At 38.3% G+C, this 13,590-nt stretch overlaps 1 protein-coding gene across 1 annotated transcript in view; it reads right to left on the reverse strand.

Moving 5' to 3' along the window:
• Nucleotides 1-13,553, reverse strand: part of ADGRB3 (adhesion G protein-coupled receptor B3) — a 669,006-nt gene extending 655,453 nt beyond the window's left edge. Inside the window, exons 1-3 of the mRNA XM_006770359.2 lie at nucleotides 12,867-13,553; nucleotides 11,292-11,460; nucleotides 9,439-10,210 (exon numbers count right to left, since the gene is read on the reverse strand). Of these exons, the coding sequence (XP_006770422.1) occupies nucleotides 9,439-10,195 (757 nt within the window). The 5' untranslated portion in view covers nucleotides 10,196-10,210; nucleotides 11,292-11,460; nucleotides 12,867-13,553. The remainder of the gene's footprint in view (nucleotides 1-9,438; nucleotides 10,211-11,291; nucleotides 11,461-12,866) is intronic.
• Nucleotides 13,554-13,590: the final 37 nt, after the last annotated feature.

Raw genomic sequence — 13,590 nt, forward strand, 5'->3', positions numbered from 1 at the left:
TATATATATATATATATATACACACACACACACACACACACATGAATTGTATACATATTGCATCATTTAAAAACAAGCTAAGAAATCAATAAACCAACAGGTAAATATAGAAAAACACTTCTTAAAAACACTAAATTTAATAAAGTTATGAAGATGAACACATACTGAGTTTGGATTATTAAAAAATACCATTTCAGCTGAGCTTAAATAAATGGCCAACTGATTTTCATTTTCCATATTTCAATTCTTTAAATTATTTATTTATTTATCTGTTTACTTGGCATGCTCTATATACTAATCAGCAAGGGGGCTAATCATTATATAAGACCTTTTAGTACTTTAAAGGAAGGATGAAAACTTTAAAATGTTGGTTTTGAACCTTCTGGTAAGTAATCAGAAATCCCCCCACCACCAAAATTATATACCCTTGTGTTAGTCAGGGTCCTAGTAAGAAACTGACAATGTCTTCAATTAAGGCAGTGGTTCTCAACCTTGGCTGCACATTAGAATCACCTGGGAATCTTTTTAAAATCCTGATTTCTGGGCCTCATCCTCTGGAAATTCTGTTTCTTTGTTATGGGGTAGGGCCACAACATTAATAATAAAGAAACAGAATTTCTGGAGGATGAGGCCCAGAAATCAGGATTTTAAAGATTCCCAGGTGATTCTAATGTGCAGCCAAGGTTGAGAACCGCTGCATTAAGGTACTTTGAGAAGAAAGTAAGGCACGGATATGCTCAGAGAAACCGAGAGAAAATACAGCTCCTGGGGTTAGAAACCTTGGAGATCCATGACTACCCATAGGCCCAAAGGGGCGGGGGAGAATGGCTGCCAGAGCTCAGTCTGCAGATTCATGTATAATAAAAGCATAGTATGCAAATTGTCCCCTCTATTGGGAGTTCATCTGGGAGTTCGACCAGGGGGCGGGGCTGGCTGGGGGAAGGGAGGGAGGCCCTGGCCAGTGGCCAGCAGCCAGCAGCCACTAGAGACCCTACCAGTGCACAAACTTCATGCAGTGGGCCTCTAGTATTATATAAACAGAGTTTTGTCTTCCTAAGTTGCCCTCTTTCCACATTACAATAATTATGAGTAGCTAAGGACAGAAGCTGTGACTAAATAGAGGGGACCTTGACCTTACTCTTCTCTCATCCTCAAAAGTACTTCTCAATGCACCATAACTAAAAAATGCAATACATGTTATCTCTCCAAAACATAGATTTCACTAGAAATTCACAATGAAATGAAAATCCAAGATAGATCTTGCTAAATCATCTTAGTAAATCTAGACAGTTGCTTGAAAACCACTACTCTTTACATTTAATGAGCTCAGACTGAAAATCAATAGTTTTTTTTTTTGAGATGTACATCACATTTGTTTAAATAATATACACCAAACAGAACAAAAATCTAAGATTTAATTTGTAGAGATTAGTCTGTATTAAGTAGTAGAGCAAAGTATACTCTAATTATTGTCCTGGCTGGACACCATCTAACTTTTTTAAATGATTGGATCTATCAAATATTAGATCTAAATGACTGAGTCTCTTTTACATGACAGAGATGGTATTAAATATAAATTCCGATATGACTTATGTTCAGCTGAAATAATGTTCCCATCATATGTTTGCTGATTGGGATTCCATCAATGAGGTAAGAATTGGACTGATATTAATACAGTCCCTTATAAATCTGGGAATTTGTGATTCAGATTTTAGTGCTCCAGAAACAAACAACAACAAAAACACACACACACCATAAACCCACAACTCTGAAATTCTTCAGTTTTTCACTTGAACCAATTTGTATTAAAATTGTTAGAGAAAGGAAAACCATGGTCGTTAGGGGATTCTATATAATTGGCACTTTTCAATAGAGCAGCTGCTACAAGTCTCACAGTTATTGCCTTAATAAAACAATATATGCAGCAGAGCTTTGCAAACTGGAAAGCACTTCCTCAATGTTGGGTTTTACGTATTATTTTAATTTATAAAATATTTATTAAAATGATTTATTTTTTAGGAGTGATATACAGATGGAGCTTCTCTTAAAAATGTGCTTATTGGAGAATAAATTATTACTGTCTAGATATGCAAGTATAGAAATTTTTTTGTTTGTTTTGTTTTATTCAATCCTCACCTGAGGATATTTTTCCATTGATTTTTAGGGAGAGTGGAAGAGAGAGGGAAAGACAGAGAGAAATATCGATGTGAGAGAAACACATCCATTGGTTGCCTCCTGCAGGAGCCCCAACCATGACCCAGGCTGTGGGGGAGCCTGCAACCAAAGTACATCCCCTTGACCAGAATTGAATCCGGGATCCTTTGGTCCACAGACCAATGCTCTATCCACTGAGCCAAACTGATTAGGGCTAGAAATTGTGGTTTTTTTAATTATCAAATTTAACATATTTTCTTAAAAAGGAGGAAATACCAGTAGAAATATCATGAAATAATACTGTAATATACTCACCCAGAATGAATAATTATATTTATATTCATACTGGGTGAGTGTTCATACTAGGTATTATATTTCTGAGAATAATATTTCTGTGATATTTACTACCTTATCATATTTATTTCTAGAAAATGATTTCACTAAGTTAGTGTTCTCTGGTTGACTTCATAACTGTTTTAATGCTTTTTTGTTAGGTCTAATTGCTTTTAATTAGTATTCTAAATATCATAATTTGATATATCAGTTTTCCATGCACATATTTGCTGTAATCCAAAATAACTCCCAATACCCAAATAAACTTGTTATTTACAAGATATAATTTGAAAGTATAATGTCCAGAATTGGGTTAGCAGGTAAATTATTTCATTTAACGTAGTAGAAACCAAAGAATAACCATTTGACCTTTAATAGCATGTTCCAATCATAATGAATATGTGATAGGGGATTGGTTATGAGAAAAATGCACATCAGCAAACATGTCAGATTTCCAAAAGGAATGCCTGTTCACTCAATTAATTTTGAGAGAAACCGATCCATGCTAATGTATTTTACTATGCATTTGTTACTGATCACACCTTCTGTGCAAACTAGAAATATATTACTTTAGCAGATATGTAGTTAGGTCATTCTCTGCAAGTAAACAAAATTCTAAATGACCGTTGAAAGATGATTGAACATAGAGCATTTGGCATTTTATGAAGTCTTATAGATGTCACTTTGTAATTTTGTTTTTAAAAATATAAGAATCTTCAAATGGGTGCTAACAAAAAAAATGGTTTACTTTTAACTATCTGAATATGTAAGGCTTCAGGAGACTCTGGGGGCTGGCTCCCTTAGTCAGTGATAACTGATCACAAGTCTGTATGTTTCTTCAAATGCTTTAAGATAGAGGAGCATTTAAAGAACAATTCCTTTTCAAAACAGATATCAAAACATGGTATAATTTTGCATAATGCAGCAAAGAGTGAAATCCTTGGAAACTCTGATCTAAATGGCTTTGCAGGCTCCCAGCAATGATAGCCAAAGGACACCTCCCAGGCCTAGAGTGACTCACACACCACTAGCTTGATCTATTTGATGTATTAGTCATGCCTCCGTCAACACGAACATACTGAGATGTTGTTTTCTTCATCTAATACCAAATAGACATACATTCAAATGCTTAATGATCCTTTGTTAAATGCCCCTAAATTTTCCTAAACAATTCACTGACAATCTACTTCATTTACTTATTATCAATTCTCTATCATTTATAGTCAAAAGGCAAAAAAAAAAGGTTTCAAAAACTGAATTGAGAGCCTAATATAACTTGGACTAAGTGTTTTACATGTGCAATCTCATTTAATGCAATATCCTATTACAATAGATTGACGATGAGTCAAGCTCAGTCACGCTCAGTCAACTTGTCAAAGATACTACAAGGTGGCTGAGTCACTGTGAGGACCCAAGTATATCATACATCCAAACAGACCTTTCATTTAAATGAAGTGACACATTTACAAAAACTTAATACCTCTCTGATTTTTAGTAGTTAAGTGAATTGGGAAACATTTCCTCAGGGCTGACAGGAAGTAAGATATTCCAAGTCATTAATTTTATTGTCTTTATGAATACATGATGTCATTTCCTGTTCTCTCCTGAACCCTGAGCAATTAAGCATTACTAACCTAGTCTGAGTGGGGAAAAGTAGTACTACAGAATGACACAGTTATGATGTGGGAGAGCAGACTCAAACTCAGCTCTCTCTGGTTAGGATCTTAAAACTCAGCACATGACATTTTGAAAAAAAGTAAGAAAAGTTTATTTTTGAATAAAGATTGATTTCAGATCCAAGGCCCAGATGATTATTAGAGGTAACACATACCAGACTTATTTAAAGAATACTATATTTTATAAAAGTATTCAATTAATAATAGAATTGGTCTTATTAAGAAATGAACTAAATAAAGCAATGCATGAAGCTTGATATGAAGTAAAGTAAAATCCCCATCTCAATTTTGGAAGAAACTAACCTGCAGTACATTTATCTAAGCTATCATAAAGTCCATTAAAACATACATACTGCACACGTGTGCATGCATGGCCCACATACATACATACATACATCAATTTTCATGTTAATATTTCAATTTAGTGTCTACAAAAAATATGTTGCCATGTAATGGGGTTTTATTTCATTAAATAATATATATCAGCTGCTTCCTAAACTAACAAAATTCTGAAATGGCAGAAGTAAAAATTATGGCATTACTTGACCAGGCCTACGATTTTCATATATCTATAGATCATAACCATGAGTGAATAGCAAAAGCACTGAGCATGACATACAAATACTTTTTTCCTCCTTCTTGGAAAGAATTTATATATGTTTGACTTCAAACTGTGAAAGAGGGGATTTGAGAAATGTCGTATTACTATATAGCATACCAGAGCCAGAAGAAAGAAATGTAGAGAGAAATGAAGACAGACAGAAATTGGCAAATTTTCTTACCACATTTTTTGTAGACAGCATGTATACAAAGTTATATTTGTCATTAATCTCTTAAAATAAATATATATATGAAATGAAGACTATTTCTCACTGGCTCCATTCTTTTCATCCGTGTTAAATGTTACTAAATAATACTTTGTGAACAAGAGCTGGTATAAATAATACATTAATGGAACTGGAAATGAGACAAGTGGCAGCCATCTTCCCCTAAAAATAGAAAGCAAAAGATGGATGGTTTCCCAATATGATGTATTTTTATTCTTTTAATTGTAATCAATTTATTGTTATTTTTCCTAACGAGATCTTTGCTTTGTTCAACTTAATATTAATTTCAGCCAATATTTACTGAGGCTCTGTTAAGACTGTCCTAGACAATTCGAAGGCCCAGTCTTTATACTTGAAGAATTCCTGAGTTAGTAGAATGAGATGAAAATATAAATGAGAAATAGATTGCAAATATGATGAATGCTACAACAAAAGTACAATATGTGCAAAGGGCTAAGGGACCCAGCTAAAGGGCAGGGCAAACTGTCAGGAGCAAGACTCAGTATAATGTTCCACATTCTGATGAAGAGTGTGGGACCATGAGGAAGAGGCAAAAGTGGCTGCAACAGTAATGAGGGCAAAAAGAGCAAAAGTAGAAAAAAGATAGGAACACTGAAACGGATATAGACATACAAATTGCTCTAGATGACAAAGATGTGCCTAATACTGCAAATACATACGCAAACATGGGCTAGATTTTATGCAGGCACATAGTGAGACTTCCCTTGGGCGGTAGAATGTCAAGGATTCGCAGAAGCAGAGTGGAAAAACAAATGAGTGTGTGTGTTCAGATTTCCTGGAATCTATACAGGGATCCCAAGTTCCATTCACATAAGTAGCGCCATTGATGTAAGTAGAAAACAAGGGTTCCATTAAGGCTTATTATGTGATTTAAATACCCTGGCGCAGAATTTTGCTGCCAAAACTGTTTTAATTATTTATTTTAAGGAAAGTAGTAAGAAATAAGATCTTATATCACCTTTTATATTTTAGCTATATAGTCCAGAATCCTCTTTGGTAAAAGAGTCCTAGGAAACATAGTAAAGACCTTGTGAATAAATACCAATCTATCTCCAAGGTTACATCTGAAACCCAGATAATCAGCAGTAAGTTTCCTTCTTTAAAAAGAAAATTATAGACACTACATATACACAGTTTCTTTAAATAACTTCCTGAAATAAGGTATCATTGATTTTAAAAAACTTCGTTTAGCTGATGTACTTGGTTTTCAAAATTTCACTTAAAAATTGGGAATGACAAGTAAGTTTCTCTAATTATATGCCAACCTCGACTATCTCAACTGTGATCTTAAAAAAAGAAGCTATTTAAATGCACTAAAATGTAACATTTAATGAAGCATCAGTCCAATAATGTCCTCTTATAACAATATTACGGACAAAATTTGTGATTGTTGGTGTTGTCACTGTAAACCGTGATAGTTTTTTTCTTGTTGTTTTCTGGCTATGAAATTCTTCAGTACATGAATGTATTATTAACTAGCATTTTAGCAAAAATATTATCTCAAAATTAACATTTCATTTCTGGGAGGCCACAGTTTTCTCAAGTACTAAATATGAATTTGTAACTCCAATAGATACATTCAAAATATTTGGTATACCTTTGCTGTCACCATCAGCACACAAAACCATGTGGAACTGGATCTACTGGGTCTAAGACTCTTCCTTCAAATTTGTGCCACTTCTATGATGTAATAAATGTGGAAAATATCTCTATCCAAGGCTTTCTGAGTCGGTACATATTCCAGTGAATAAAATGGGAGTTGTAAACTGTGGAAAATAATCTTGTACTTATTCCCGTGATATCATACAGGACATTTTGTTTACTTTTCCATAGAAAATAGAAAACATAAAGTAATAAAAAAAATTTCAAACCTCATTTTAAAACTTAGGTTTACATGTTATCATGTAAAGACATTTTGCAATAATATTAGATATGAGTAGCACAACTAAATGTAATTATTAACATCAAGCCATGTGAATATCATTGTGATAGTTTATTTAAAAGATTATTCAATAATTGTTTCATAAGATTTTATATATCATTTATATCAAACACTAAATTTTTTAAGATGTAAAATACTTTGCCTAAATTCGACTAAATTAAGAATTTGCAGATTTTCACATGTCTTTCCTACAATGCGGTATAGCCAAAAAGATCTTCTTTGAATGAGGTAAGGAGTGCTGTATACATTTTATAAGAATTACTTACAAATGCATCAGCTACAGTTATGTCTCAGGAATTACATATCCTTACCTTTCTGACTCAAAATACCTAAACCATTAAAGAGCACAAATTTAGAATATAGGCTGTGCAATTTCACTGATCTAGCATATATTCTTCCCGTTTTAAATGAGCTTTTCCTACTTCCATCCTATCAACATGTTAACAATTTTAATAGAATCACTTGTGTGTCTACTCCTCTCTCATTTTGCCAGCTAATTAGCCAAAAGTTATATACATTCTCCCACATGATTTATACATCTAAGGTCTAAAATCACTCCGTCTTAGTCATTTACAAAACAAATGTCTGCCCTGTTCAACTTCTATAAATCCCAGCACTCTTTTAACCCAGATCTCATGGTCATGTCCAACAAAAACATTGAGAATCATGCTTCATGCACACACCACAACTTTGCTCAAGTCACTTGCTACCATCCGCAAAAAAAAGGGGGGCTGGGAAACTGGATTCACTTTCTACTGCCATCGGCTATAAGTCTGATGGTAGAATTTCACTCATTGGAGAAACAAGTTTGCTAAATTTTATTCAAGCACTAATAGAACAAATAAATAAAAACTAGTTTCTGGGGTTAATTGTCTTATTAGCCAGCCTGTAACATCGCATTTTCTGTGTGTACTGTAGCTTCTTATTCTAGGGGACACTAATTAGTTTTAAATGGTGTTAAATACCATCCCTGCAGTTGCAAGTGCTTCTTGGGGATTTTTACTGGAGAAAAGAACTCCTGTAATTTAAAACCACTTTGTTTTCCTCAGTCACAGCTGTTAGCGAAACACTGACCTGTAGAAATCGTAAAGGCTTTTCCACCCCTCTCCCATTGCCATTAGTCTGCATTTATCTTCTAACATCTTTTCCCCCTTGTACCACGGCTCTCCCGGAATTCCCATCCCCCAAACCGCTTTCCGCAGAGAAAACGCAGTTAGCTAGTTAAACCCTTCTCTCTTTACCTCTCCCCTTACAACGCCTTGGCTACCCTTAAATAAAATTCTCCAACAACGTGTCAATTTTATATTGGCCACAAAGACAACTTCTGTTGGGGGAGGGTAAGGAAAGAGGCACTGGAGCTTGGCTGTCCCTTGCCACAGACAGGGATCTTTGTGGCGACCAGAAAACACTCCCTGCATAAGCAATCAACACACTCCCTCTTTGCAGGGCTGGGGAGCGAGAACGAATCTGTATCAGACGTGTCCCCGAACAAATGGAACGCATCCATTAACCATCCAAACAGGAAACGAATTTTCTCAAAATATGTCCCTGTCTTGCAGTATTAAACATAATCCCCCATATCAAATCCTCGGGTACCTCCCCCACCGGGGACGGGGTGAAAGCTATAAATCACCCCAGTACTTTCTTCTTCCTCCTCCGCATTTCCGTTGCACTGTTTTCTCCATCTAGCTCATCTCGGAGGAGCTCCCTCTCTCCTCTTTTGTATCAACAGGGGACCAAGGAGCAGGGATAGCTTGTCTCAGAGGAAGGGTCTGCCTGCGTTTCCATTCCGCCCTTCTCCCCCGCCCGCACGCGGCTTCACAGCCTGGGGACCCCAGAGCTGTCTCCTCCAGCGGGGTTCTCCTGACCCCTGAAAGACCCAGCACAAGCAGGATGTATTGTGGGAAGCATCCGAACATCGCGGACCCGCAGGGTTGAGGAGCACCCTTGTCACATGGACCAACTTGCTATTGACTTTGTGTCACCTTTTAGTCCTGAGCCCCGTGGCTGGAAAGGGGTCATGGGTAAGAAGAGGGCTAGAGAGAGGAGAGGCGAGAGGAAGTGAAGGGACTTTTTCAGGGATGAAAGGGACAAGGATGAACACTGGCTACAAACCCCTTTCACAGGTGTCATGTGTGAGTCTGTGTGTGTAGGTTCCCCCAAGGGGCTGCAGCCCAACCCTCCTCACCAAGCTCCAGCGCAAGTTGTCCTTGTGTTTTCCCATCCTGTCTCAGGAATGTTCCACCCGCACTTCCTGGGGCATGTGGCTGAGATCTATCCCATCCTCACCGCCCCGTCTCTTAAAATTTTGAAACTTAAGACTAGGCTAAGAGACCTTTATCAGTAAAGATCACACATCAAATGAATCCAAAGACGACAGTGTTAAAGGAGCAACACTTAGGCCCACGTGTTGGAACAGGTTTTCACTCCATCCCCTGACGCCCCTCCCCCTCCCCCCATCTCCCCCTCTCTTCTGGGCACTTACCTTCTTTGGGCGGTCGCTTGGCCTCTCTGGTAAGATTGCAGACCTGGGTGGTTTGCAGCTCTTGGGTCAGGCAGCCCTCGGTCTGCTCATTCAGGGGTAACACCACGTTATTTAATAAAACCAGCGACTGGTCGTCGATCCCCCACTCTCCCAGATGCTGAGGGCAGGTGCATTTTGTATACATGATCCCACATGCTTCCGTTCTCCCATTTTCTGATTTTAAGCAGCTCTCCAACCAAGTGCATAATACATGGCAACCAAACTGGCTTGGGCTCACCTTGTTCAATACCAAAAACTCAAAAAAAGATTTCTGGTCTTCTTCCCCTTTTTTCTGTAATCCTGGGAAGTCAGTTGGAAATACCCGACGAATTTGAATAAAATTTTTATCATATTGTAGAAAAACGAAAGCATTCCTGGAATCGCAGAGTTGCATTATAGATTGGTTCTTTCTTAAAAGATCCTTTATTTTTTCATGAGAAAAATGATCAAACTGATAAGCCAGGAGGGAAAAGTTAGAGCAGCTAAGGTCCTTTTTGGAAAATTTCAGGTAAATGCTATATTTGGTTGGATCTGGATTTTCCAGTGTCCAAGTGCAGTTTGTAAAGTTTTTGGGAAACATTTCACTTACAGAATACGATCCATAAATGACACCCTTCACCAAAGTTGAACACCAGAAGTCTTGGGCAGCATTAAATCCAAACATAACCAGGAGATAGGTGGAAAATATATAAATCAGCAGGTTACGAACAGCCTTCATCCTATGTCATTTGGCCTGTAAAAATGGCAATGAAAGTAAAATGCAAGTAGGAGTCTACATGCATTGAAAAAAGAAACTCCTCCAATATTACAGCCAGCTGCTTTCAAGATTTTAGTTAAAAAATAAAAGAAAAACCCTTTTTAAAAGAAGGACAGGTAATTTTTATTTTATAAAGCCAGGAAATTATCTGTTGCTGTGTGAACAGCGCCCTCAAGTGGTCATTCACAATAGCCAAATTCTCTACATTCAATTTAAAAATACTTAATAGATTAATAGGAATGCCCTAATTTATCTACCAGGATTTACTCCAAGTGCATTATAATTCTATTGAAAAAAAGAGAAAAACATCACAAATTGACTTTTTTTTAATAGTTTACCCTAAATGTCAATTTTTTAAAATATTTTTAAGCAACCTATACAACCTTTTCTCAGCCTTCTGCCTGCAGTAAACATCATCATACAAAATCTAATCTGATAATCTGGGAACAGCTGTCATCACATTTCTTTTCTCTTAAATGTTAAAGTAATTATGGTAAATGAGAGCCACAATTTTAAAGGCACAAATGATAATTTGTTGCATATTCTCCTAAATGTCCCTACATGGCTTTCAGGGGCCACGGTGGGAAATGATGAGAAATTCCTGTGCAAAAACATTGGCATTCATGTGGATTAACAGAATTTTAAAAACATCATCTGAGAAAGGGCATAGGAGGCTACATACACAGGGAAGACTTGTTTGACATCACACAACTGAGAACCAGAATTTAAAGCAGTCATTTCAATGTGACATGCCCTCTTGGGATATATAAAGTGGATCACTGTATTAGTATCTGTATCGAAAGGTGATGTCAGTGAGAAAAATCCCAGAAACGCACTAATTGAGCTGGCTTTAGTCTTTTGTTTTTTAAATTCAGGCTATTTTATCTATGGTTATCTACTGTAATTTAAGATTTACACATGGAAGATAAGAGACAGAATTTTCTTTCTTACAGACTTCAATTACAGAATTGCTCCCTTTCCAATAACAGCTCCAGAGCTCCTCTTCCTTTAAAAAAAATTGATCTTGCATAATAGAGTAATCCTTGGTTATATTTACCTCTGTAAGTTGTTATCCAAAAATAACTTGGATTTTTTTTTCAGCTTTAACCTTTAAGAAGTTATTTCTTAGAATAAATGACACTGCTTTTTTTTTGTTTAGCCTTTGAGCTGAGAAAAGTGATGCCAAGTTAATTTAAAAAGTCTTTAGGCTGCAATCTCTTCCACTTCTGTAAACAGAGACAGACATACAGAGATATAGATAGTTAAAGAGTTTTCATGTCTTTGCCTGGGTTATCCTCTCTGAACCAAAGGATACAACAACCCTCTTCCTTCCCATTGCATAACACACACTAACACAGGCACACAAAATCCAGTGACCGAAGTCCCTGAAGAAAGATCTGCATTGTCCAGATCATAATTCAAATTCTATGTCTTGATATGGGCATAAACAGCCCCAACTTTAAATCTCTATATAGCAGCAGTTTTAAAATAACGTCAGAACTGCTGGGACTATCAAAACAGTGTTCTCTGTTTCAAGCATACAGCTCAATGAATAATGCATTTTCTTCTTGAGAAAATAAAGCCAATGTGCATTTAAAGGTTTAACAAAACAGGGAAAGTTGTAGGACATTCTGGAAATAATTTCCTCCTTTTTTTGCTGTAGCACTTTGCAGGCAATGCAGGTCTGCGCAGTGTTCTTCAGGATAGAGTGTAGGCGTTGAGAGCCAATGTGACAATAAGTGTCTAAATTAGGAATTCCATCCATGAAAGGGGGCTTCATTTTATAATCGGTAACTCGAAAAGAGGTCGTATTTTTTTTTTTCCCTAATGGAAGCCAGTACTTTTGCTTCCATTTATTTGGCAACGCATGTCTGCAGTGCTGTGCTCATCAAGGATTAGAGTGAGGAAATAGCTCTGATTTCACGTTCAAGCCTGCTCAAGAGAGTCCCCTCATAATGCTCTTTTTTAAAACCATTAAGCCTTGGCTGCGAAGTCTTGTTTGATTCTAGATAATAAAAAAATGAATAACTGTATTCTGCTGCCCCCCCCCACCCCCAAAAAACCCCGAATGCAGAGCCAGTTCAAACAATTGTATTCCCCTCTTCTAAAAATGAAAGACTGGCATGGAGGGTGTCTAAGGGCTGGCCACCGAGGTCTCAAGGATGCTGTTTATTTATTTATTTATCCCCTACTGAGAAGCAAACCGGCGTTTAGTTTAGCTGTTCTCAAAACTGATTTTCTGGGTGACACTTTAGTTTAGTCGAACATAGACGGCGCCATCACTCCACTGAAATTTTCCCCAGTCCAAGACCCGCGGCTTCCCCCTAACTTCCTTTTTAACCTAAAATTTCTCCTCGTAAAATTACCCCCACCGCCCACAACTAACTGTCAGATTTTTCCAGGTCTCCCTGCCCCTTCCTTCCCACCCAGCTCACCTCTGGAAAACCAGACTTCCCTAACTTTTCAACTGCGGCGTTTAAGTAAATGCGGACAGCCGGGTTTGCTCCCAGCCCCTCTCTCCGCCAGCAACAGCCTTGCCTCTCCTCGTCCTCCCTCCGCAAACACCTCGCCCAAAGCTCCTCGGTGGCGACCCCCGGCCGGGGGAAGGTGACCCCGGGACCCCCTTCCTTACCTTCCACTCCGAAAGCTCAGGGAGGCTCTTGCTCTAAGACACCAGCACAGGCACGCGTCCCAGCAACACTGACGGAGAGACTCCCCTTCGGTCCCAATCGCCGTTGCCCATTTTCCCCGGCTCAGCTTCAAAAATCAGGATTTATATATGTATATAATAAATGCACACATATGAGAAGCAAAACATGGGGGAGAAAATCAATAAGGGGGCCGGGTGGGGGAGAAAAACGCCTCCAGGACCCTCGAGCCTGACGCCGTATCCAACCGAGGGCCGGGGGCGGAGGGTGGCCCCCCGAAGAGAGACTCTTAAGAAAACAAACAATTTAAAAAAAAATGCAAGTAGCTGAAGAGCGAGGATTTGTTTTACCAAATCTACACACTCAAGAAATCGATAAGCCAAGAAGCCAAGAGAGCGCTGAGACGAGAAGTGGCCGGCGGCGGCGGCGGCGGCGGCTCAGGCGGATTTGTGGGGCGGTGGGTTTATGACAGGAGTATTCGTGGTCGGATCGGAGGGCTGAAGCTTTTGCCTTTTCCTCTTTCCGCTCAGTCCTCCCTCCTCCTCCTCCCCCCGCCCCGCAGGTACTGCTGGACCGACGGCGACTCGGGAGAGGGGGCGGAAAAAAATCCTTGGCTGGTGATGTCGGAAAGCTGTTTGAATGCCCAGCGAGGACGGAGGCGCAATAGTAAAGCTCTGTCTCGCGTGTGCGCGCCGGCGCGCGGCGCTC

This window comes from Myotis davidii, unplaced genomic scaffold, assembly GCF_000327345.1.
Source record: "Myotis davidii unplaced genomic scaffold, ASM32734v1 scaffold803, whole genome shotgun sequence".
Classification (NCBI taxonomy): Eukaryota; Metazoa; Chordata; class Mammalia; order Chiroptera; family Vespertilionidae; genus Myotis; species Myotis davidii.